Here is a 26708-nt window from a genome sequence, read left to right as displayed (position 1 = left end):
CTGACCCCAAAAGGACAAACATGGTGCCCTCATGCTCACCTACAGCAGTACCAGATTTGGGCTCCAATGGAGCGTGTGGGTATAGACATCTTTGGTTCCTTTCCCACCTCTGACCAAGGGAATTACTAGGTCTTGGCAGCCATGGACTATTTCACCAAGTGGCTTACAGGGTTTCCTGATCAGAGTGCACCTACCTCAGCTCAGCACCTAGTTAGTGAGACGTTCTGCCACTCAGGTGTGCCCGAGGAACTGCACAGTGACCAGGGCCACAACTTTGAGGCCCAGGTGTTCGGTGAGGTCTGCTGGAGGCTCGGCATCAAGATTAGCATCCTCCTGTAGTCAAGTGACGTATTAAATGTACTAAATTCAGTCTCTGGTTGAGTTATTCGTTTGTAGAACCCAGATTGTCACAGTACTTTAGCTAGATTTTTTTGTACTACTTTATATGAAACATTTTCATCAAGCATTGTTACAATGTACTCCGCACTGGTTTATGTACCGTACTCTCCTCTCCTGATGAAGCTTTAGTCTCTAAAAAATGTCTGCAGCTGGTAAGGATGAGCACTCAAGACCTACCTGACAGAAAATAGATTTTAATTGACAAATGCTCTATTCAGATCTGATTTAAATGGAATTAGTCCTCATCAAAGATTGAAGAATAAAATCTGTTTTGTAGAGCTGTTTCTCATTATTTACTTTGATCACAGTAAGCAGTTAGATGGCCAGCCTTTTTCTGTAATGCTTGAGTCTATTCTCAAAAAAGTACACAATATGCAATATAATTGTTCTAGTTTAATCTAGTTTATTTAACACTGACATCCTGGTTTCCTTCAAAATCCACATTGGTGGGCCCTTAATGTGTTGAGTGTATATTTACTGCTGTTGTATATCTTGATGAAAATTGAATAGCAGTCATGAAACTGAAAATAAAATTAGCTATGAATGATGATCTTTAGTACTGTATCTTTCAAAGTGCCAAGAATTTGAAAACATACACAACTATCAACTGGCTTGCCATTGCTTTATTTTAATTTTACAATGTTCACTGGTATTTTATTGCACTATTTACCTCTATATGTTGTTAAAAAAAACAAGTCAGTGATATATGACTGGTCTGGTCTCCTCCAGGAAAGGCACAGCAACTTCACAGATGTCACCTCAGTGTTTTTATGAAGCAACCACATGGACATAGCTTAACACACAAGGGATGATATTCAACAAATGCTGGAGATTCTGCCGGGCCTTCAAGGGCTCATCCTCATCCATCCAATTTATTTTAATGATAACTTTGACCTGAAAGACACAAAGATGAATGTATGACTGTTGTTTTAAACTTTTTGACTTTGACTGCCAAAGCATTGCTTACCTCAGAGAGGATTAAAAGCACATAGCCAATCACGCATCTCTCTGTCATTCGCTGCTTGCAACAAAATTCCACGGTGTTCCGTACACACGGCAAATGTGTGAGGGGTCTATTTTTTTTTTCAAAAAGAAAGAAAACAAGGCTTACTGTTCTGCTCACTGTTCCTCCTAAACACAACTAAGCAGACAGGTTTCTAGACACGTGAAAGGTGTTTTGACTTCATTATTGACATTTTCCTACCAATGCACCCAAGATTTTCTTTTGCCCGCTATTACAAGACAAAAACGCAACAGCAGCTCCTTTTGGCACGCAATAACATCTGCCAGAACACTTGTTTTGTCCTAGAACTTTTGAAACAGCAGACAATGATATATAATGGACATTTTTTAGGTCACTGACCTTCAGCATTGCTTGCTGGTCCTCACTATACTCCACCTGAGCAGAGGAGAGGTTGATGAGAGCCCGCTCCACACTGTCCTGCTCTGTGTTGTAGAAGTAGGCATGTGGTCGACGTACTACAATGTAGCGTTTTACCCATCTATTGGTATGGGGCTCCAAAACATGTATGTAACCTTTCTTGGAAATCATGGGGCTGCGGAGTTTAAAAAAGAAAAGAAACTGTGTAAACAAGTGTGGTGTGTTTTCTCCAGAGTGTTAATGTTGACTCACCTGACTCTGATCTCCTGGATGTCTGGGACAAATCTAGTCGTGCAAGGGCTGATTTCAGTCATGGACTTAGCCTCAGCCTCTTGTAGCGTGTCTAAACTGGGCCTGTTGCCAACACACATACCAGGTTTTGCTGTCTAAATCTTCTAGATTATTTGTGACTTTTTACAATCAGATTCATTCTAAAAACTTCTTTAAGGCTGAAAGATCATTGAACTCCTAATATTCCTCAGCTACCAGGGGGATGACAATATATACAACACATACATGAATAATTACAAGGGCTGACCTGGTTTCATAGCTGTGAAGACCATCGACCACAGAAAGGCACATTGAAGAGGATGCAATGCTCTTAAAAGTAGGAATTAAAGAGGAATATTTTAGGATTGTGAGCTATTACACACAAAATTACACATTGAAATCCCATTTTTTGTATGTTATTTATATAAATATCAGTATTTTCGATCTACCTGGCTTTCACTAGGCCCAACACAGGGGTAGTTGAATTCAGGGTTGAAAGCAAGTGTGAGCACCTGCAAACACTGAGTTCAAAAACTGAATTATTTCTTCAAACTTTGATTTAAATAATGCTGTTAAGAGTAAATTCAGTATGATGAACAAGTGCTAACCTTAGCAACGCATGTCTTCTGCCTCTCAGTTGTTATTTCAGAACTGCAATTATCCTCTTTATTGATCTTAAGTGGTTGAGACTCACTCAGCTCCTCTGTGACACAAGACAGCAGGGGATCTTGACCCGCACCCAATGTAGACTCAAGTTTCTGCCTTAGTAACAGGCAATGCTTAGTTTTCTCCACCTGAGACCAAAGAGGAGACACCCTTCTGAAATCTAAACATTTTGCTTGTTTAAACAACCTGCAAGAAAATCATTAAAATGTGAAATAGGTATGTTGTATTTTGTTTTAGCGCATTGTAACATTACACTAAACACTTCCGGGTTTCTCAGAACTCGAGTGTTTTGCAGAGGAGTTTGTCTGTGGAGTTTTTCAGAGATGCTGTTGGACGTCATGGAGCTGCTGCTGGGCCCCTGCAATTAGCTCATCAAGCAAACAGGTCAGCTGAGGAGGCTGTGAATATGGGGCTGCACTACAATCTCCAGAGCCTCCATTCTGCAGGGACATATGGCCACGTTCTGCTTGCGGACTTCAGCTCAGCCTTCAACATCACAGAGACTTTCTCGGTGACAGGAGGCAACGGGTGATGCTGGGGAGCACCACATCCAGCACTGCACACTCAGCATCACCACCCGCTCAAGACTGTGACAGTGGAATTAAAGAGAAGACCACCCCCAACTCCCACATCTCACTATTTTCAAAAGCACCATATCTACTGTGGTCAGGACCTGAAGTAGTCCTATCAGAGACACAGTCTGGAAAAAGAAACAGCAGAGGATGTGGTTCTTCAGGCTGTTTAGGAAGTTCAACCTGCCTCAGGAACTGCTAAATCACTTCTATTCTTCAATAATTTGGTGGTGGTTTGCAGTTTTACTTTGTTGTTGTTGGGCCACACCCGTTTTGCATCATCTGTAAACTTTAAAATGCCGAGTTAATTCAAATACATCAGTATCTCGGAGTCTCCACGTAGTTCCAATTATACTTGGCCATACTAGGACACTATTGGTTGCTCTTTGTAAAGCTTCTGCTTCCAGGTTTGCGAAATATAAGGAAAATGTAGCACATACAAAGATTGCACCGACCATTAAGTTGATTCACATCTGAGCTTTCAGGGGACGATTGTTCAGCTACATTTGGATTACTCTAGTTGAGCTACAGCATTGATGCAATCGAAGTACAGTACTGCAAATCTACCACCAAAAGGTACAACAGCAGACTGCAACGGACAACTGGGTCTGCAGAGAAAAATTAATATTTGTAAATACTGACAATCATTATAGTTATAAAAGGACACATTCCTACTGGTCTTTACTTCTTTATTGTTTTTGTAAAGTTTGTTAGAGTGCTGATGGACTAGATTCAAATTCCTTATATGTCACCAAACATGGCCAATAAAGCAACGTGGTGCAAAGACTTTCATCACTTCCTTGGTGTATTTCTGCCTCAGGGGTGGTGTCATATGCTTTGAAGACAAATTTATATTTCACTCAGATGATGCAGAAAACCCTTTTTCTCTCATCTTCGACCATACAAAGTGCTTTACGTACATTATAAGTGTGTAGTCAAATTCACATGATGGTAAAAACAAATAGTAGAGTAACCAGCCTGGATTTAGGAATAATTATGGATTTAGCAATAATTTATATTTATACACTGAAGATGCAACTTTCAGAGCAATTTTGGCTTCTAACGATTTGTTTAGGGACATATGCAAATGGTTCACATCATTGAAACGACCACTCTACCACCTGAGTCTATTTTATTCCATCAAATGTTATCAACACATTAAAAAAAAAATTAGAATTTGTATGTAGGGCCATTACAATCGCTTTAAAATGAAACTTTTAGACCTGTAGGCCTGAATATTCTGACTTACCAAGGAATCTTAAAATTGATGGATTATAATATTATTTTATTAGTGGCAACATTTAAATACTGCTAATTACAGTATCTTACACTATAAAAGTAGAGTACTTGTTGGTATTTACATCTTGAAGATAGCTAAGTTTCTCCAGCTCCCACCAGTGGCTCCAAATGAGGTTGTTAGTATGAGGCCTCCAGTCAGCCAGGATTTCCTCCCCATGGACAGAGACCACTGAGCTGTCCAGCACTTGCCGGCATCTCCTTTGCATATCTGCAATGGAAAAGTGTAGGAACAGGGAAGACTGACAGAAGGATGTAAAAGAAAAATCTTACCTGGACTTCCAGCATCTGGCATCTTATACAAATTGATTTCATAAACTCCTGTAATGCAGTTTCTGAAACCGAACAAGCAAAAAGAGTCAAGCATAGTGCAGAGAGGATGCCAGTGTCACAAGATATTCCCATTTTTAAGGTGAAACTCACCCTTCTGTTGTTCTCAGACTTCCAGTGCCAAAAAGGTTGCGAATTGAGAGAAAACCTGATAACATGGTTTCTCGGGGGTAAAAGACCATGCATATATCCTTAGTAATGACTGCATGTTGGGTACAATTCTTCAGCTGCAGTTGATTAAATAGAGAAACGAAATGCACATGTCACCATACACACCACTATCTTTACTCCCATACTGCATACTACTGCACCTCCAAATAGGCAGATAGTGTCATGTAGATCTTCTCCCCACATGGAGTGACACGATTTAACAGCAGCGAATTGTGAATGGAGCTATCCCAAGTGGCTTCAAAGCGGTAAAAGGACCTGAGGCAGTACAAGAATAGCATTGCATTCAAATTTTACCTCCTTTCACTTGAATTAGAAGTTAATCGAAGCAAGTTCCTAAAGAGTCAATCTAAGCCAAATCCATTATACACCCTAACATAGAAAATGAGGCCAGAGGCCACAATTAGTGGCTCTGGAAAAGCTCGGCTCACATGGCGGAAGACTAAATTTTTTGCTCTGGCTGAACGTGTTAGTGTTTATTCATACTCATCTGTCCCAGTCTGCTCCACAACAGTTGAGACAATCCAGTACAACTGTTACGCTCTCCCCAGCCATCAGCCCAATTTCACTCCTGTTTTTCCAGTTAAACCTCAGATTTATACACACTCACTAGCAGATTGTGACTCATGCCTTATTTTCTAGTGTTTATTCCCAGATTCCTCGTTTCCAACTCTGCCTGTTCCGTCCCAGACCTGGTAAATATCCTAGGCTTCTGTCTGGCCTGCCCGATTCCCCTTCCTCATGAGTGAATCTCTCGTTCATTGAAGAAGTGTGGATTAAAATTCTGATAATGATTTATCAGTTCAACAGCTTCTGGTACTTTTCTACTATATTGTTCTGTCCTTTCAGCTCCTTATCTGTCTTGCACAGGTACTGTGACAAACACACAGCTCAGACACAAAGAAACTTGTCTATGAATGGGAGAGAGGGAAAATTGATTGGAGTTAGGATCAGATGAATTACTAACAGTAATTCACATTCACATGATTCCCATTAACAGTAGCGGCAGTGAGATTAAAAGAGTTACAAAACATGCTGGTGGAATCAATCACATAGAGCAAAGTTGCGAAACCACAAGAGGAAAATATAGGCAAAACAATATACCTTGGCATGTCAGCATCCAGAAACTGGCTGCAAAAGCAAAACAATGACTTGTTACGTGATTGTTCTCACACACACACACACACACACACACACACACACACACACACACACACACACACACACACACACACACACTCACACACATGTGCAGTACCTCATAATTTTCACAACAGTACATTTTTGGCCCGTGTAATAATTGTTTGCGGTAAGAGTTGCATATTTGCTTTCTCATGAATATGAGATTGGATAATTAATTAATTCTAATTAAATATTTATGCCTCTAAAATATTGATTAAAATACAGAAAAAATCCACACAAGAATAGTCAGTTTTTTTAATAGTTTTTTGCAAATAGTTAAATGTAAATATTAAATGTTATTTCGACATCTAAATGCTAAATCTAAATGGACATGCTAAATCTAGATTGATATAACTAATTATAAATATTAAATCTAAATTCAAATGTTATATCTGAATCTAATGTTCCACCTTCAAATAAATCACAGGTCTCAGACTGGGTTGTCATCGAAGTCTGAAAAAACAGACTTGGCACTAAAAGATGCCTCCCTTTTAAAGGGAAAATCTTTATTGGGTGATTATTTTTTGTAATAAAAACGGGTTCTGACTGTCTCTCCTCTACCCATCTTTCACTGTTGCTATGAGAATGTGCATCTCTGACCAAGAGAGTGTGCTGTCAGTGTTGCTAAGATATGCCTGCAATGCTACTTTCATGTGTGATAGCAAAGTGCTAAAAAAAGTTTGCTAAAGTGACGAAAAGAAAAGTAAAATAAACATGAATATTGTAAAAAATTGTAAAAAATGTTAATTTTCCCCCTACCTGGGATTTTATTTCAGTATTTCCTGTTACCAACAGAGGAAATGTGTATATGAGGTAATTATGGCTAGTTTCACCAGAGAGATTTAGATTTAACATTTAGATTTAACATTTAGATTCAACATTTAGATTTAACATTAAGATTCAACAAGTAATATTTACATTTGACATTTTTTTCAGGTCCTGCTTGTTCAGTTCACAATGCAATTAAGAAAATCATCTGCTTTCAGTCTTAACAATCACTGGGAAAGGTGATCATATTGATGCTGTGTAAACTGGGCCAAGGGAATCTTGATGTTACAACAAAAATAATCTGGACAGGTTCAGAAGAAGATTTTGATCATTTGAAGGTCAGATCTTTTAGCTTCAGAATCTAATAAGACTTAAAGGGCAGGTCATAACTAATTTTTCAAAACAATGAGTTCAAGTGGCTCTAATCTGGAACAAGCCCTTTAAACAGATGGATTGATCATTAAATGAGCAATGGGACGACAGAGACGATACCACTCCGCTGTTCAGGTGTTTTAATAACCGTTAATTAATGTTCTAAACTGTGGCAAATAGCAAAAAAATCATAATCTCTTCTCACTTGCTACTATCGTATTAACTGATATAATGCACTTTTACAACTTTTTCTTGAAAGCAATATACCAATCAAGGTCATGCTGTTGTGCTTGAATAGTAAGTTACCAATCATCCTGCATAGGCCTGATGTAGCCAGCAACCAGGATGTTCAAGGAGATAATGTTGGGGTCAGTGATGGTCTCCTCAGTTTCAGGGGTGGTACGCAGGCATCCTAAGGAGAGACCATTTGCACATTGAGTTAGGTCAGGATGAGAATTATTGATTTTATCAAAGTAAAATTAGCAAACTCAAATCTTACCCACAACAAGTTCACTGACATCTTTCCACTCTACATCCCCTCCTGACTCGTGTATAATGGTAACAATTATTCTCCTCTGCAGGCCCTGCAGTTGGGAGTAAAATAAAAGATGTAGGCCTCGAGTTAGGGGGCACCACAGGCCCTCAACATCATGTATCACTTGATGACTTTCTACTGCATTTTTCTCGCTGGCATAATGTTCACAACTGCCAACATTTTGTGAAAAACTTGCATGTTCATTAATCCACAATTGGCAACAAAAAAATCGGACTCAGAGGAAACTGTTGTTTCCATTGAAGTCTACAGCAGCAGAAGAGATCAGGGCATAAATCAATACAGAGTACTTTTAACAGTGCTGGTTTAAAATATTCAAAATGAATAAAACAAATCGAAAAATAAAATATAAAAATGTGAATTAGACCTACTAAACAATTGTAATAATAACTTAGACATGATTACATTCTTCTCTTATTTAATTATATTTGTTATAGAGACATCAAATACAGAGATGTAAAATATAGAAATACTTTTTGACAGGGTCACAGGGTCTCATTCATCCATGTCTTATTAATCCATAACTGTTTGTCAACAAGTCAACTGAACTTTTGAAAGCAACTGGAAGATGTTTGGCCTCTCACCAAAAGGCTTCTTTATTTCTGCTCTCCTTGAACTAGAGTAGCTGTTCTAATGTTGCAAATTTGGTTCTAACTAGATTCAATGTGAAGCATTTCCAGCAATACCAGGAAGAAAATAAATCACAAATTCAGTCAGGTAAAATGGTAAATGGACTATTTATGTACTATTGTGCTTTTCTAGCATCACTGACCACTGGAATGTAGAGTCAAGTCAACAACAACTGTATCTCTGAGCAGCCCTTTGTGCTGAGCAAGCATATGTTGTCAAGGTTATAGTGTCTGGTAGATGGTTCTATGGATCAGCAGCAACATAATTATGCTTGTGCCCTTCTGAGTGACTGGGCTCGAGCCATCGAGTTAAGAATATCTCACTAAAACATGATTTTATAGTCCTGTTTGCATACCTGGTGCAAGAAGAAAGTGCCCTGACCTGGTAATCCTCCTCTGTGGTCCACCAATGCAGGGGCGTAGCTAAGACAATAAGTGGAAACACAACTGTTTTATTAGCATGTTAATACTACTGCATTGTAGAATAACAGAAGAAAACTTGAACTCAGGATGATTGTTCTTTGTATCCTAATGTTAGGCTCACTAAGACACTTACTCTCCGTTGGCCTCCGGTTCATAAATCTCAAAGAAAACCATGAGATCTGATTGACTCTGGCGGGGGCCAGCTCGTTGGCAGCTTATTGATGTCAGCCTGGTAGAAGGTACTAGGATGGAGATGTGCATGTGAGACAGGTTCCAGCAAAGGTCAGACCACTGAATGAGATGGGTAGAACATGAATTCACAAGGCCAACTTTTCACGATTTGAGCCTTTCTGCAAAATAACACTATGTGCTAAATACTCGCTTCGGACCCTTTGGTCCACCATCTAATGCTATGGTATGGTTCCAATATCAAACTCTCTGTTTCTTCCCCATTATTAATGGCACTATTTTAGCTCTGTAACAATGACTGAAGCAATCCTTCTCTCCTAAATCACTGTTCCCACCAAGTGTAATGCCGGTCGCGTAGAGACTTTTTCAGCAAATAATTTGAGCCTAATGGATCAAAAACAAAGACCAACCCGGCTGCTGAGCTTTAATGACTGAGCAGATAGAGATGGGTCGACCTGCAAGCCGATCGTATCCATTTCCTTCCATTGTGAAGGAAGCAGCCACACCAGCAGCAGACAGAGCGTGCCCTGATAGTGAGTCCAGCAGCGCGCCTTTGAACACATCTGGGACAAGGTATCGAATCAACTCCAGGGACATCTCCCGGTCCAGCGAGGCCTCCGGGCCAACTGCTCATACCCAATAACAGTAAATTCAGAGGACAAGAGATCATTGAGTGACAACAGAACACAAGTTCTAGATTAGGATTATATGCTCAACCTGGGTTGGACAGTGGCAGTGCTCGTTGAAACTGTCTTCTGCTGGGATGAAGTATTTGCCTGTATGTGAATGTAACAATATGGCAATTTTTGGAACATCTTTTTGTCCATATGCAAAAAGATCAAAGTCATATACCTGATCATATCTGTAGAAAGAGGGGCAAAAGGCTGTTTCCGGTCATGTCCAAACACTTCAAACACAAGAGGCTGAGTCCTGATGTAGTCGACAAAGGATTTCGTAACTTCAACGGTAATCTATAAAAACAGAAAATCTTACAGAATTGCACACATTGAAGTGGGACACATCTGATGCACATTATCTGACTTCTTACATTCTGCACATGGTGGAGACGAATGTGATCATGACTGGTGTTTTTAAAAGGTTCAGTAGCGAAGGTCTCATCGCGGCGGTGGATGAAACTGAAATAAACCGGTGTGGTGAAACGTTTCCAGGACATAACAAACGTGGACATCCACGTGCAAAAGAAAAAGGTGATTGAACCTGAACTGGCAGAAGATGTCAGCATATTCTGGAGAGATGCTGGATGCTTGCAGGACAGTCACCCGAAAGGGAAATTGGTTCCCGATTCTTAGGTGCTCCCTTGGAGTCTCATGTAGGCTGTCCAGATGAGCCTCAAGCGTACCTGCTGCCATCAGTACAAAATAGAAATGCTCTTTCTTTTTTGATTAGGAACATCCTCTTTTTGTGTTAATTTGTAGTGTATTGTCTATATACAGTGTTATAAAGGTTTTATCATATCAGCACAGACCCCCTCCTTCAGGAGAACACAATGGCAGAATGTTAAAGTGTGTCATGACTGTAAACAGCTACACTATAGTCATTGATTCATGTAGTCAATTACCTACACATGAGTTGTTGTTGTTGTTGTTGTTGTTGTTGTTGTTGTTGTTGTTGACCTGTTGTGTGGGACAATCCAATTGAACAGGAATCTGACTGGAACTGTAAAAATACACATGGTTTCTTGGTGTAGACGTGTGCAGGAAGTTTGTACAGCATATAGCAAATTTGTTCTACCTTTTCATAATCTTGATCATCAAATGAGAGTTTGGCTGAGCGTTGTAGTTCTGACACACACTCAGGATTTTCTTTACCTGCTGCAACGAAACAGAAACAATACAGGTCGTAACAATACATTTATGTGTGTGCTGAGACGAGGTTTTGATTTCAGTTAAACAGGAGGTGAGTGAGGAGGTGTGCAGTTTGATTTTCTAAAGAGGAAGAGCTTGGTGTCATCCATGAAGCAACGGAAGTCAATTTTTTGGAAATTTAATAATCATATTTCTGAGAAGGTTTGTGGTGAAGAGCAGGAGCCCCAGGACGGAGCCCTGAGGCCCACCTGTAGTGACTGAGGAGGGGTTGGATTGAAATTATTTAAAACTAGATGAACTGAGTGTGTAGGACTCCTGGCCCCATTATAGCCACATTTATATGCAGATGTTTCTCCAGTCTGATTGTGTTTATTCCATACATAAATTCTAACTTCACTGGTAACATGGATGCAAAATAAAGTGATTCAATCAAAACATGCATCAAGCACTTAATCCGAATTATTCACTGTGACAAGTACGTTTGCTGACTGCATTTGGTGAGATGGAGCTTATTCCTTCTGCAAACAAACAGTGTTAAATTGCTCCATGATGACATTTTTTCATAGGTGTCCTGGAATCTTAGAAACTCACAAGCCACCAAGGGACCAATCAGATGAAGGGGTTTCGGGGGTATTTTATTGGAGATTTTCTCTCGTACATGTATTTTGGCTCTTCTGATGGACCAAGATGGTGTCCTGCTAATGTCCCTTTGGTTTCTGGTTTCCTAGTACGTATAGCGGTCTTACAACTTTGAGCATTTGAGCTGGTTATTTGTGTAAACGTGGGTAATGTCTCTGTACTGAGGAGGCTGAGGATCTGTGTCTTACTTGGTGCAGCCTGAACTGCCACCTGGAGGAATCCCTTTACTTCTCCCTTCTCACTGACAATTGTCACTTGGTGGACCAGGGGCACAGGGAACAGCAGGTTACTTAGGTAAACCAAAGCCCTGAAGAGGAAGCAGTGCACAATCAAAAAATGAGACAGCTCTCATTTACTCTCTCTGGCTTTGACTAAAGGACAGAACAGACAGCTGCAAAGCATCCACACAGACTTCAGATATGCTCTTCCGATGGACATGGCTGCCCTTTGCTCTTGATTTGTAGAGGCTCCTTCCTCCCCATTTGTAGTGATCAAATTATGCATTTTTCCTGCCTTCCAGGATTTACAGAGCATTGATCAGTGAGGTACAAGATCATATATTTTGACTTCAAGCGTAAAGGGTGAAATCTTTTAAACATAATACTCAGGACAATGTTTTGCGTAGCAGTAATGTAATAGCAGATGCACACGTGAATTGGAGCAGAGGAAGCCAAAAGGCTTTAAAAGTTAATGGTTCTGACTGTACACAGGGAAGGCCAATGACAAGACTCAGTCTTATAATAGAACTAGAAAACCTCCAGAATAACCTGCCTGAAGCCATTAGCTAAACATACGTCATATTTTATGTCCTATATTTTGAATGTTTAGACCCTAAACCATATCTGCACATTTTGAAAATCATATTATTCTGAATATGTTCCACCTTAATATGAGCATTCCACAAAAGGAAAGCTCACAGTAGGTGAAATAGTCTTGGTCTAATAACCAAACACAAACAAGAAATAGCCAAAATCCTCCATTTGTCCTCCTAAGTTGAATAAAACAATGTATTTACCTCCCAATCAGGTGGAACCGGGGAGAGGGCTCATAAAAAGGATCACCTCCCGAGGTCACCTTAACACAGTCTTCACTTGTATTCTTGGGGACATCAGCAGCGTGATCATACATTTCTCTCATAAGGATGAGCCTCTGCCTGCAAGTGTCACAAACCACTGCTCCATAAATTCACATCTTTTAAAAGATGTTCTGATACTTATTTTTTATCAAAATCAACAGTGTGATGAGTCCTGATGCATAATAGTACCTTAGCTTTTCTAGTGTCCAGTAATAGGTGGCCCGGTTTATTTGTTCCTGCACCTCCACAACCACAAGGGTGCGTGGGAAGTGTTGCATAGTTCTGGCCTTCCTGACCCCTGAGGGTACCAGGTCTGAAGGCAGTGGTGAGTACAGCTTATCTGTAAACAGCCTAAACTGAAACTGGACCTACAACAGCAAAACAATATATGAGTGTCTGTTAGTCATGTGAAAGAATAGCTGTGAAAATCACATCTATAGAATCACCTTCTTCTGGAGCTCCCCGCTCAGAGCATTGGCCTCCTTAAGGAAGATGGCATTCTCCCAAATGAGATCACGAAGAGATGTAAATTGGTAGCACCTCCACTTCCGAAAGGCGCCCGAGGCCAGCTCCCTTTCCCTCTTTCTCCACTGCACTATGAACCCACAACCAGTATTTGTGAAAAACTTCTCATGATTTTTTGAAAAAATCCCATAACTCTCTCTACCTTCTACTTCTGGTTCTTCACCATCTTCTGGCATATAACTTTCCACTTGCTTTTGAAGAGCTTCCAGCCTGCTTTCATAATTCTGTCAAGTAATATAGAGTATAAACTAATTGGAACATGCGAAGTTGTACATGAGTTGTGTGTTGAATCCACAAACATCTTTCCTTTAAAAATGAGTTGGGACCACAAACTGTAAGAAAAGACGTGTAGTTGAGTTCAAAGTGTGTTCCAGTGAGCATTTTCAAATCACAAAGTCACAGTTGTTATGATTATGTTTTAATTACTTGAGTTTGCAATGGCCTCTTTAAATACCAGCATAATCTTGAATAGTAACTGTAACTAACCCCCCCTTCCTCCCTCTCCTCTCCTCTCCTCTCCTCTCTCCTCTCCTCTCCTCTCCTCTCTCTCTACCCAGCCCACCATCAGCAGGAGGGTCCCCCTACATGAGCCTGGTCCTGCTCAAGGTTTCTTCCTTCTTAAAGGGGAGGTTTTCCTTGCCACTGTTGCTTGTTGGGGGTCAGGCCCTGGGATTCTGTAAAGCGCCTAGAAACAATTTTGATTGGAACAGATGCTATATAAATAAAGATTGATTGATTGATTGATATAAAATATATCATAAATAGGAAATGCAAATTGCAAATTTAGTTTTAGTGCATGAAACATGCATTTATCGCATGCAGAAAACACTGTTGGCATTAAGGTTGGAAGAAGTGACTTTTCACCGCTTCTCAAAACCAAACAATGTGATTTACTTGAAATTAGGAGGATTGGAACTTGGGTGGCTCTTACCTTCCATAACCACATTCTTGTTTTTGGTTTTTGTTTGTTTTTTTGGGAAATGAAGAAAGACCTGGCTCCTGAGGCTTTTAACATCTCAAGGGTTTTAACATCTCAAGATGGATTTAAGAAACGACTGATGAGTGTCACGGCAATGACAGCCATGTGCGTTGCTGTTGGGGAGAAAGTGATCAGTTTTCTTCCCGTGCTGTCAGCATCAGCTGCCATCTTCCTATGAGTGGAGTAAGCCTGTCCAAATGCCTTTTTTAGCTGTTCGAGTTCGTGTCGAACCGCCTCGTAGTCCGTTTCCAACTCATCAAATCTCTCCCTCAGCTGCTGCTTCTCCTCCAGAACCACCAGTCTATATTCAGCTGCCTGGATCTTTTCATGGGTCGTTTCACGAAGCTCTCGGGTGAGACGGTCTACCTCGGCTTGAAGCCACTGCGGCCCGGCCTCTGTCACAAGCACCGCGTCGGCACATTTCTGCTCCTCCATAAACATCTTGGTGTACTGCCGACACTCCAGTATGTCTGCAGTGCAGAGTTTGCTTTAAAAATTGAACTTTCTTCTCCACCTTTCTTGACTTATTGTTCCTGACCCCGTCACACAACCCTCCGTAAACAGTGGCATTTTAACTTCTCATTACTGGGTCTGGTCAGAAAACTTCTCTGGTACACAAATAGGAGGAAGGACACTGACACGGCCTTCCACTGTGCGCTACTCACACAGCGGTGCCAGTTTTCAGGGGCAGAACTCGTCCTTTTTTCCTCTGATCACCAGTACTTTGTTTTCTTCGAGCAAAATAGTAAAACACAGGACTAGCAGAGTTCTTCCATCAACTCTTTCAATGGCTTAGTCCTCTATTCACACACAAACACAATTTCTGATTTTCTTCACTTAATTACGGCTAAGTTATAAGCTACTTAATTAATGGCTAAGTATAACCCACTTAATTATGGCTAAGTTTAACCCACTTAATTATGGCTAAGTGTAACCCACTTAATTAATGGCTAAGTTTAACCCACTTAATTGATGGCTAAGTCTAACCCACTTAATTGATGGTTAAGTATAACCCACTTATTTACGGCTAAGTACCGTATAACCCACTTAATTTCGGCTAAGTCTAACCCACTTTTCAGGCAAAAGTCTAACCCACTTATTCACTGCTAAGTGAAGCTCACTTAATTACGGCTAAGTTTAACCACTTAATTACGGCTAAGTTTAACCCAATTAATTAAGACTAAGTCCAACCCACTTAATTTCGGCTAAGTCTAACCCACTTAATTACGGCTATGTCTAACCCACATGTTTACGGCCAAGTCTAACTTAATTTCGGCTAAGTCTAACCAGGTCTCACCCTCTGAGGCAACAATTTGTTGCGAGGAGACACGTCAGTCGGCCACCATCCAGCACTGGGAACAGTTCTAACCGCCGGCCTGGAACGAATTCACGTCCTCAGGTCTTTCTCTTCCTCACGAGTGGCTGTTGACAGGCTTCGGCGTCGTTGCTGGTGTTGGATGATGTCTTTAGGACCGCACCCTCGGGTTCGTGATCTCAAAAGAGATCCGGCTTGAAGGACCAAGTTTTATGTCGCGAAGAAAACTGATCACTTTCTCCCCGACATAAAACTGTTCATATAACAATGCTGTAACTACTTATTAGCACTCCTGATCAGAAACTTGTGACCTACTTTAGCTGATGTTCTATCACCTCAAGATAGCAGGAGACAACCTGAACATTCTGCGACACTCCATCCCCCATTTTCTTATATGTTCCTTTTGTATATATCATGCTTTGTCTAATCATATGACGCTTACACTTACGCTTATTGTAATCTTACATGTTCGTGTGCTAGTATAAGAATAAACCTCACCAGGGCCCACACTTGTAGCCCACACTGCAGATGTGTGGTTGCCCTTGCAGCAAGTAAACTGAAGCTTCCGTCTCATTCCTCTGATGGCAACAGCACGGGAAGAAAACTGATCACTTTCTCTCCAACAGTTGTGTCATTCTTGTATGTTTGTCTGGTATGCTTGTCTCTGTAGTCACCTGTCTTTGCTGCTCCAGCAGCTTGTTGGCTTCCTCCTTCTCTTTTCGATACTGCTCCTCTAACTCCTGCAGTCTGAACACAGAAACAACAGTCAGAGGTTTCCAACAAACACAAGTTCAGACTTCCTTCTTTTGCCTACCTTTGTTCCATTTCCTGCTTCATGTCAATGCCCTGCTTTTCCTGTAGCTCTCTCTGGGCAAAGGTCCAGTCCACAGGCTCAGGAGAGCCATCGGCATGCTGGCCTTTGTCTCTCTCAGCTCTGGCCTGAAGAGGATGGTTGAACCGGAACACGTGGTTTTTGCCCAGTATGATGCGGTTACCTTTATCAGGTTAAAATTAGATCAAAATTTCAATATTATAACTGGGATTAAATCTTAAGTAGCTGATAGCAGCAAATACAGTAAGTAGAGGGAATTGTGAAATGTAGGTTGAACCCATACCGACCTGATGTGAGGACAGTGGGTTCTGTGACTCTCCTGCCATTGACAAAAGTCTCTGCTCCTTTGCAGGGCTCCAGAATTACTAATGCTTAGCAAGAAAGAAGACAGTAAGGCATCTCATTTCTGTTCAATAGTGTAAAACTCTAAAGTTAACTATAAGCTTGTGAAGCAAAGAACATGTCACACTTTCCCCAGCTGTGCCAGCTGAACTGGTGAAGAGGCAGTGTTCATCCTGAATAAAATGGCCACTGAGGACTATGTCCTGATGGCTGCTGGCATCCGCGCGACCTACCCTAGGAGATAAGAATGGGCACTAGTTTAAAATGCTGAATCGTCAACACCACCTCATCTATGAGATAATATTAAAGCCAATAGCTAACCTGGTGACCCCATCTTTAATATAGTACAGTAGGCACTCAGACATGAAAGGGTCCTCGTTGAGGTTCACCAGATGAGGCGTCTAAACAAGATTAATCAGGTCAAAAAATCTCACAACCGCAAATACCGTTGAAAAGTAAAATGGTGCAGAGCCAGCGCTTAAAAACAAGCCTGAAGCAGGATTATCTACAAAAGATTTCCCCAATATTTACAATATTTTTTTCCTTGAGTGACAATCAAACACGTCATAAAAAATAATCGAAGTTGTTAAAGTAAAAGCACTCAGCTTTAAAATGCTACAGTGACGCACCTCGTTGGGGGAGAAAAGACCAACTGTGTCGATAAACACAGGTTGGGGCTTTCGAGGGTTGTTGGGGGTCTTTAAGGTAAATATAGGAGAAAAGAGTTATTGACTATAGTGGATTAATCAACTCTCTTTAAAGTCCTCACCATCGTTGGAGGAAATACGCCAACGCTCCCTCCGTCTTCTCGCACTGCAACACCCAGTTCTGCCAGCAAGGCCTCTCTGTGGGGTAATGACACAGTCTACACGTTTTTGGATAAACGCACATTCTTAAATGCAGATACAGACTCCTCGTTTCTAAAATCCATTTCATAAAATAAAGCAAGAGAAAATGAAACAGAATCTACAGTGATCTGACAGAGACCGTCAGGAGAGATCAGCTAATATTAATAATATTAATATTTATTTAAGTATATACAGATTCTTACAAAGCTGTTACTAACTACTGCAATAGCGCCTCCTTGTGGTAGATACACACTGCTGGAAAAATAATTTACTTTAAAAAGGTATTATTCATTTAAATATTCCTTTTTTTCCAAATACAAATCACCAGTGGGGCACCCTAGCACTGGTCTCATGGCCAGCTGCCACCGGCAGCAATAAAGACAGGGTTTGTCATTTGCCCTAACAGAATGTGGGAAGCTTCCCGGTCAACTCCATATTGGATTTCTAGATCATATGCTGTGCTGTGCAGCTCACCTTTCCATCCGAATGGCCTCTGTTCTCCGAAGTTTCTCTTCCCAGGTCTCATTAAGTTCCGCAATAATTTTCTCTGTTTCCTGATGTAAACAGAGAGAGAAAAAAAAATAAATAAAAAAAAAAAAATATATATATATATATTGTCTGCAGGTGTATCACGAATAAAGTAAAGATTGATTGATATGTAGAGGGTTACATGGCTGCAATCAGGCTCTGGGTTCTTACCTTCAGTCTCTCAATGGCCTCCTCACGACCAGGACTGAACCTGATACAGTCAATGGATTCTGGATTGGTGGACAAGACTGGCACAGATGTAGTGGGCCTGGTTCCTGTCACAGCATCATTATTATTATTACAATCATTATTATTGCTGTTGTTATTATTATTATTACTATATTAACATAGATCTTATCGGGTGGGAGATGAACGCAGTTGGTGTGCAGGAAGTTGTATGATCTATAATGGGGAATATGGAATATGGAACCAGAGAAATGCAGACTGATAACGGGAGAAATGGGTAAAAAAACTTATCTGACAGGGAGCTTACACAAACCGAAGAGGAAGTGCTTTGCAAAGGTTTGAATTTTTCAGTCACCCCTGAAGAGGTAGCAACTGTCGAACTCATCACAGCCACTGAGACAGCCATCAGAAATAAACTCCCGGAAGCAGAAGCAGAACAGATTAGACTTAAGGTAACAGCTGCATTAGCTAGTGCAAAACCTCCAACCTCCAATATCAATAATGAGGAAAAAAGAGCCATTGCATCCTTACCTAAGGACAAGAACACAAGAACATCACCATCTTACCAGCTGACAAAGGTAGGTGTCTTACTCAATACCACTGACTATGACACCAAAATAATCAGTCTCCTGACAGACAACGCTACATATGAGAAACTCAAGCGAGACCCCACCAGCTCATACAAGAAGAAGGTGGTAGACTTACTACAGAAACTGGAAATGGATAAAGCTATCGACAGACCACAATAGTACCGTCTATATCCAGGAGAAACCATCCCTTGCATATATGGATTGCCCAAGATCCACAAACCAGGGACCCCTCTCAGACCCATAGTAAGTAGCTTCAATTCTGTAACATACAACATTTCCAAAAACTTGGCCTCCATCTTGTTTCCCATGGTTGGCAACACCCCACACCACATCAAAAACTCCTTTGCTCAAAAGGTCAGTGGACTCACACTACTTCCAGAAGAGACTATGGTATCTTACGATGTCACGTCACTCTTCACGTGCATCCCCACCACCAGCGCCATAGACACCATACACAAGCACCTTCTATTGGACAAGAATCTTCCAGAAAGAACAACCTTAACACCAGCCCAAATCTGCACCATGCTGGACCTGTGTTTGAACACCACCTATTTCCAATACAGAGATGGCTTCTACAGGCAGAAACATGGCTGTGCCATGGGTTCACCAGTATCCCCCATAGTTGCCAATCTATACATGGAGAAGGTGGAATCCCAGGCCCTGACATCCTTCACAGGAACTGCGCCAAGCCACTGGTTCAGCTATGTGGACGACACCTGGGTCAAAATTTGAACACAAGAATTGGAAGCGTTCTCCGATCACAAAACAACAAAACAGACGCGCATGTAAAATTCACCCGGAAAGATGTAAAAGGAAACGGTCTGGCCTTTCTGGACTGCACAGTCAAGATCACTGAGGACAGAAATCTCACCATCGAAGTCTACACGAAACCTACACATACCGACCAGTACCTTCAGTTTGACTCTCACCACCCACTGGAACACAAATTGGGAGTGATCAAAACTCTCCAACACCAGGCCAAAGAAATACCCATCACATCCCAAGGCAGAAAGAAGGAAGAGGACCACATTAAGAGAGCTCTCAAAACATGTGGCTACCCAGACTGGGCCTTCACCAAAACCTCAAGAAAGTGAGACCCCAGCAAGGGAGAGGAGGAGAGAAACAAACGCCGCAGCGTTTCGATCCCCTATCTGTCCGGAGTCTCTGAGAAGTTTAGGAGGATCCTCCAGAAACACGACATACCGGTTCAGTTCAAACCCAGCAACACTCTCAGACAGAGGTTAATACACCCGAAGGACAAGACACCAAGACCCAAACAAAGTAATGTTGTTTATGCTGTACAGTGCCAGGAGGAATGCAAGGAACTGTACATTGGGGAAACCAAACAACCTCTCCACAGAAGAATGGCACAACACAGACGTGCCACCTCTTCGGGTCAGGACTCAGCAGTCCACTTACACTTAAAGGAGAGTGGGCACTCCTTTGAGGACAGCCAAGTACAGATACTGGCCAGAGAAGACCGCTGGTTTGTGAGGGGTGTCAAGGAAGCATCCATGTCAAATTGGAAAAACCATCCTTAAACAGAGGTGGTGGGCTGAGACACTTCCTATCACCCACGTACAATGCAGTCCTCCACTCCGTCCAACAGCAAAACAAACGTTCACACAATTCCAGGAGACCCACCCATCACCACCATGTGATCCAGCAGACAAAGGGGAGACACCTCAACCGAAACTAGGTGAACGACCCGACCAACGACCCTGCCAACGACTCTCAGGTGATCACTCACATCATTAACATGCCAATGGTCCACAGGGTCTATATATTTTCAAGCTCTCTCCCCAGCAAGTTCAGAACTGAAGAAGCCCTCTGGATAGAAGGCGAAACGTCTTTAAAGAGAAGAAACCCAGTCCAGTTGACAGAGAAAACTACCTTGGAGACTGATAATATAAGATGATAGAAAAGCATTTAGCCTTAATTGGTGAGAGAAAATTACGACCCCTATAGTTAGTGGAGAGGAGACGCAAGAGCAACAGCATCAAGTCTCCATCTAAAAGATAACAAACTGCGTTTAAGTCAGTCACAGTGCTGTAGCTGCTGATCCAGAAGTTTTCCTGCTCAATGATCAATGTGCACTGTCCTAATTCCAATAAAAATCCCAATATTTAGAGCTAGCTCTACAACCTCCGTCCTGTGCCAGTAGCCGTCCAGTCTTCTTCCAGGTGTGTATCTGTAGCCATGTACCCACAGAAGGGCTGTGTGAATAGGAAGAATGAACCCTTACTGTCCACAACCTGGGCCTGGCCCTGGGTCAGGCCCTGGGCAGCGAGGAGGTCTTTCAGACGGGACACCTCCTCTTTCAGCTCTCGCACCAGTCGGTTGTTGGGATCCTCATTGATCACTGCATTACAGTGGATCTGTTTGGCCCGGTCTGCGTACCTGTGGTAGAGAGATGGAGGGTCGCAGCCCTTCAGTCACTGCAAAAGTCCAACAAATGTCTTGTGCATTTTCCACCTGAGTGTGCTGAGTGTCTCCTCATAGTTGATGTCTGCGGGACTGAGGGCCGCAACCATTGCAGTGCGAGAATTCCCCCCTGTGGACACAAAGTACTTTGAAAGAGAGTTCCTGTTGGTTGCAGCCTACTTCGTTGTAGCATTCCTACCTAAATTCTCTCTCAGGAGCCAGGTCAAAACCGAATCTCTGTAAGGAATGAAGCTTTCGCACTTCTTCTTCTTTTTATTCTAAACAGTACGTTTAAACCATAATGTCACTCGAGTGCTTAAAAATAGGACTGTACAAAAATAAAAGTAGTTAGTATTTTAACATAAATTACCTTGTTTGACAGAGAGTCCTGAAACCAGTTAGACAGAATAGAATAAATGAACAAGGTCTTCATTGGACAACACCACACACGTACCAGCACGTACCAGTTCTGCCAGAGCAGAAATGACTTTTCCCAGAGTCGTCAGAGATTTGTTGATATTTGCACCTTCCTGAGATGCAGAAGGCAGAACATTTACACTCCCGCCGGTTCAGAGTTAACATCTGCAGTGAAGCCGTCTTACCTTCAGCCTGGTTCCTGTGGCTCCAGTAGAATCTGCCCTTTCACTGCCTGCCAGATCCACTAAGCTGATTTTACTGACCTGAAACAGAAGCAGCATTACACTCAGCCTCCCTTAGTTCTGGGTCACCTGGCAAATGGTACCTTTTCACAGGTGTTGACAGTCTTATCTTCCTGGTGTTTCTGAGTGAATATTATGTTAAAGACAGCGTGAGAGCGGCTGCTGGTCTCGTTCATGTTGGTGGCAGCAACAGTCCTGCACAGGATGAGAAAATCACAACTCATCATTGTGTTCCCCCGAAACCCCACAAGAAACAACCCGTACAGCACCACCTCTGGGGTCCCGAGGGAGGGCCCGGGGTCCCGAGGTTAAACTTGTGCTGGCCGCACGTTTGCATTTCACGGATGATCATGTGATAAATGAGTTTGCAGAAGCTACAGAGACGTTCAGAGTCTCATGATAACCAATTCAATTCAGGTGCATTTAAAAGCTTTTCACCATCAAAGATGTCTGGGAAAACAGAAAAATAGTTTTGTTCTGTTCTGTTTTTATCTATTTGTTGCAGCAGTTTAAATGTGCATGTGGTTGCATGTCATGACACACATTCATTAGTAATTCTGTGTTTTTTTACGCAGGATGCAACTATATAGTGCACGTGCAGCAGGAGCATGGCGGAGGGTCCGATGATCCCCACACAACTTTTTGACTTCACTGCTCCCTTACTATTCCAACTCCATGTGTTCATGTTGCCTTGTTGCTACAATAGGTTTCATTCTGAGGGTGTGTGAACAAGTGATGCTGTGGATGTTTTAGAACACCAGTTACCAACACAGGAGTGAGATGGTGTTAAAACAAGGCTTTGTACTGGATCCTCCATCCTGCCACCCTCCACACCTTCTGCAGGGGAAGATACAGGGCAGCTCTTTCACCTTGCTTTGTTGCCAGAGTCCATCAGGTCTTGGATATCAGCGTAAGAGGTGACAGCGAGTTTAGAGAGGTCCTCCACATACGGTCCCATTAGCGGATGTTCTCGAACACGCAGGTTGCCTTGGTTGTTAGGGTTCAGTAAATCACGCACGCGTTCACAGTAGATTTCCATGTAGCTTACCTGTTCAGGTAATTGGACATTGGACAGTCATGACACCAACAGTGAGAAGCACCTGTACTAAAAGAGGCTGGCAGGATCTGCATTTGGCTCAGCTGAAAGAGCGCCTCCCCTACCGTACCTCTACAGAGTAAGACGTGCTGCTGTCTGTGCTGCCATTGATCTTTGTGAAAAGATCCTCACAAAGCTGCAAAGGAAACAAAAAGCACACTAATTTGTCTGGAATCCTTTTGTGAGATACTGAATATGATATGATCAAATCCATACCAGGGGAATGATTCCCTGTTGATCCTTAATGTCCTGTCTGCCCATCATGGTGTAGGACTTGCCAGCACCTGTCTGACCATAGGCAAAGATGCAGACATTGTAGCCCTCAAAGGCATGTAGCAACATTTTCTCTCCAATGTCCGTGTACACTAGCATCTGAGAGGCGAAGCTGGTGTCCTCAGGCTGCGGACATGATGGCAACAATCAGCCTTTTACCACATTTCTTAAGACTTCACTTCCATTAGAGTGTGTAGATTTTAGAGGAAGTAAAGCTACCGAGGTGTGGGACCAGTAGGAGTAATCAAAGTTGAAGCTCTTGATGTCTTTGTCCTGCCTGGGGTTGATGATAGCTGACACACAAAAATACAGTTTGAGATCTCAGTCTGCCCAGCATCAACAAAAAACATCTTCCACTCACTGTGTGACAATATGAATAAGCAGTCATGACTTTTAATCTTGGTTCGGAGTTTAGAACATCAGGGAACTGAACACAAACATGCCCCCAAATGAAGGGGCCCATCATGACACAGGGCCACTAAATGAGGCCAAATAGTAAATATTTTAGGAAGCCGCATCTATTATTCATTTGGGACTTCAACTTTCAGATCAAATATCTTTCCAGTCAGTAGAGGATGCCTCCTCCCTGTAGGCGCCAACCTCGGTCAGGAAGCAAGCATTAAAATCTAGACATCAGGTTCGCTCCATCTGCACAATTTCATGGGCAGGAACTCTCCCCCACCCCCAACCCGGACAGCACAGCTCTTGCATATAGATCTTCTATTACATTGTTGTTACCCACTTGTGGTGTTTCCAGACATCTGAACAATACATTTGCACTCTTTTCCCTTCTCTCGTGCATTGAAGGGCCGGACCCTCACGGCCACCTTCACAGAGGCTCCTGTCATGGCTCAGTCCTCCTGCAATTCAGAAACAAATGGATTACATAGGAATCATTGCACAAATTGCACGACGTATCTCCATGTGGCAGGCGTAAAGTTCATCTCTTGGCTGAGCAGTCAAGGTTTGGCATCTGCAACCAGAAACGTTCGTGCTCATTAGAGAGTTAGAACGAACAAAAGAAATACCGGAGCAGCAGGACATCTGAGCGTCTCTATGCATACACTGGAAGAGCCTGGAAAAGGTTGACATTTGTACAAGCTACTGAAACATTGCATGAATACATGAGAGACGTTCTGGGCAGAAGATCACATCTACATGTGTGTCTGCTGCACAGCCCCATCAGAAAATATGGATAGAGCAGAACAAAGCAAATAGAATAGCAAGGAAAAATGATTAGCCTAAAATATACAATATAAAAGCTTTGCTGAAATAATGAAAAGAAGAGGAGAAGATATGATGTACTGGAAGACCTGCAGCAAAGCATAATGTTTTATGGCCTAATGGAAAATAACACTGTGTTAGCAGCTCAGCTTGGCTCCTCCACTCAGAAACGAGAAGCTGCTGCTCTTTGTAACTCTGGGAACCAGGAGAACCTGATGGGGCTTCAGGTGTGCTGCTCAGCATAGGACCATAGGACCTCCTCTCCTCCCCTCCCCTCCTCTCCTCTCCTCCCCTCCCCTCCTCTCCTCTCCTCTCCTCTTCTCTCCTCTCCTCTCCTCTCCTCTATTCAGCTCTTGCCTCCCCTCCCCTCCCCCCATTGTTAAATGTAATTGAGACCTTCTGTACTTTTGTCCTTTTCTCTCTTTCCTCTTTTTCCTTTTCTCTCTCTCTGCACCCCCCCCCATCTATCCACAAGTATCACCGGCTCCAGTTACACGCTGACCTTTGACCCCGGCTCAGTTTTACTTCTCTGTCTCTGGTATTAAAGCCATAGTGGCTCCATATGTCTGGGGTATTTGCATCCATAACGTCAGTGTATATTCCTCCTCTCTTCCATCCTTCTCCCTGCTCTTTCTCCTCCCCCTGCAGCCCCCTCACTGGTTGATGTGAGGGGGCTGCTGTAGAAATAAAGTTTGTTTGAACTGAATGTTAATATTAAAGTCTAAGAAGCAGATTCTGTCAAAGGTTGATGTTTTGTCAGCTTTAAATTGACGCCTGACTTGTTTTATTTAAGTCAGAATTTGTTTCTTTTGTGCCTCTTAAACTCCTCTGAAAAACTTCCCTGGAAGGCCTCCCCCGAGAAAGCAGTAAGTATTTTGGATAACTACTAATAAAAATAAATAAGAATGAAATAAATGGCAAATAATAGTTTATACAGCAGAAAACCACAGTGTTTTCTTATTAAAACCACCCTGAACATCTTTGACTATCAGACCATTCTGGCTGTTTAAGCCCATCATTTATCTGCTCCTTTTCACAAAAAACTAATTATTTTGGCAGTAAGATAATAACTAATAAGAAAATAAAGAAGAAATCAGGGGGGGAAATAATAGTGATAGAGGCAAGAAATAGGCTACATAAACGTCCCTGAGACGCTTCGGGAACTTTGTGAGCTGTTCCAGGTAGTCAGCCTGGCCGGTGGAGTCCTACCTGCGCGGAGACCTCCTCTCTGGGACCTCTGGTTCCTCCGGGACCCGCGGACCGACTGTGTCCGCTGATGCGCCGCCGGTGCCGCTCCTGCGCGGAGGGCGGTGACGTCCGCGGTCAGAGAGGCGAGGCTTCGTTATTGCCCCTCTTCTCTCTCCTTTACCCTCTTCGCGGCAAGACTCAGCTCTGGGTCGCCCCACCCGATTCATCCCGGAGCGACCCGGATCTTGAGGATCAGACCGCTGCAGTTTTGAGGTTTTATTTTGAAACCAACCCATTGAGCTGAACTCTGCTGCTGGGCGAGGACGCGCTAGGAGATTTGGGCCCAGAACACATTTCTGATCTTCTGCTATGTTATCAAACATCAACACGTGTAGCAGGATTAGAGGAGCCCAGCAGCAGCACCCATCAGCCGCTGGGCCCCCTGATAGTTGCTTCCTGGAGGCTTTAAAGGGACGTTGTCCAGTGTGGAGGACAGTTTTTTTCCCTGTATTATGGTTGATTTGATCTTTCTGGAGCTGCTCCACCTCAAATGTTTCATTTTAATGAGGTGATTTATGACTGGAGCATGTTTGTGATGGAACCTCTCCATCAGTTTGACCAACAGGGCCCCAAACGTGCTGTGATTGGTGGCCGATTTCTTTAGACTTACACACGATGACACAGCGGGATGGATGACAAATGATGGCATGTCCGCCAGTCCACCTGCAGAAGCTTCACATCCTCCTCCGGGCTTCCTCACACACCAACATACAGGAATCTTTCTACATGTAAACCTGATTCTGATCAAAGTTAACCAACATGAAATTCTGTTATTTTCTGCCTGCCTGTCCTCAGGTGAACCCTGGAGGTGGTGATAAAGGTCTTCTGGACTGAAAACTCAGGTTAACTGAACTTTTCACACAGATCTTCAGTGTACATAAATGTCTCACTGATTTTTCAA

General features: G+C 42.4%; 1 protein-coding gene across 1 annotated transcript; it reads right to left on the bottom strand.

The window, feature by feature from the left end:
- Positions 1 to 1007: 1007 nt before the first annotated feature.
- Positions 1008 to 26708, bottom strand: LOC130528433 (kinesin-like protein KIF1A). The gene is given in 49 exon segments (XM_057037793.1): positions 1008 to 1293; positions 1367 to 1472; positions 1763 to 1955; positions 2033 to 2134; positions 2319 to 2380; positions 2500 to 2571; positions 2659 to 2844; positions 4650 to 4795; positions 4858 to 4919; positions 5008 to 5141; positions 5226 to 5340; positions 6187 to 6213; positions 7711 to 7816; positions 7904 to 7988; positions 8943 to 9009; positions 9143 to 9251; positions 9609 to 9824; positions 9916 to 9974; positions 10051 to 10169; positions 10247 to 10334; positions 10417 to 10614; positions 10784 to 10875; positions 10951 to 11030; positions 11852 to 11970; positions 12679 to 12816; positions 12928 to 13106; positions 13185 to 13333; positions 13406 to 13487; positions 16232 to 16304; positions 16372 to 16552; positions 16677 to 16760; positions 16859 to 16965; positions 17053 to 17132; positions 17501 to 17576; positions 18054 to 18133; positions 18279 to 18382; positions 21129 to 21283; positions 21359 to 21437; positions 21507 to 21585; positions 21678 to 21695; positions 21772 to 21837; positions 21910 to 21987; positions 22050 to 22161; positions 22836 to 23014; positions 23133 to 23198; positions 23279 to 23461; positions 23555 to 23628; positions 24078 to 24195; positions 25769 to 26708. Coding segments are annotated over 47 exon segments (5070 nt in total). The 5' UTR covers positions 24184 to 24195; positions 25769 to 26708; the 3' UTR covers positions 1008 to 1293; position 1367.

The sequence above is a fragment of the Takifugu flavidus genome, chromosome 7 (assembly GCF_003711565.1).
Source record: "Takifugu flavidus isolate HTHZ2018 chromosome 7, ASM371156v2, whole genome shotgun sequence".
In the NCBI taxonomy this organism is placed as follows: domain Eukaryota; kingdom Metazoa; phylum Chordata; class Actinopteri; order Tetraodontiformes; family Tetraodontidae; genus Takifugu; species Takifugu flavidus.
Note: the sequence above shows the minus strand (reverse complement) of the source record. Positions and strands in the feature narration are given on the sequence as shown.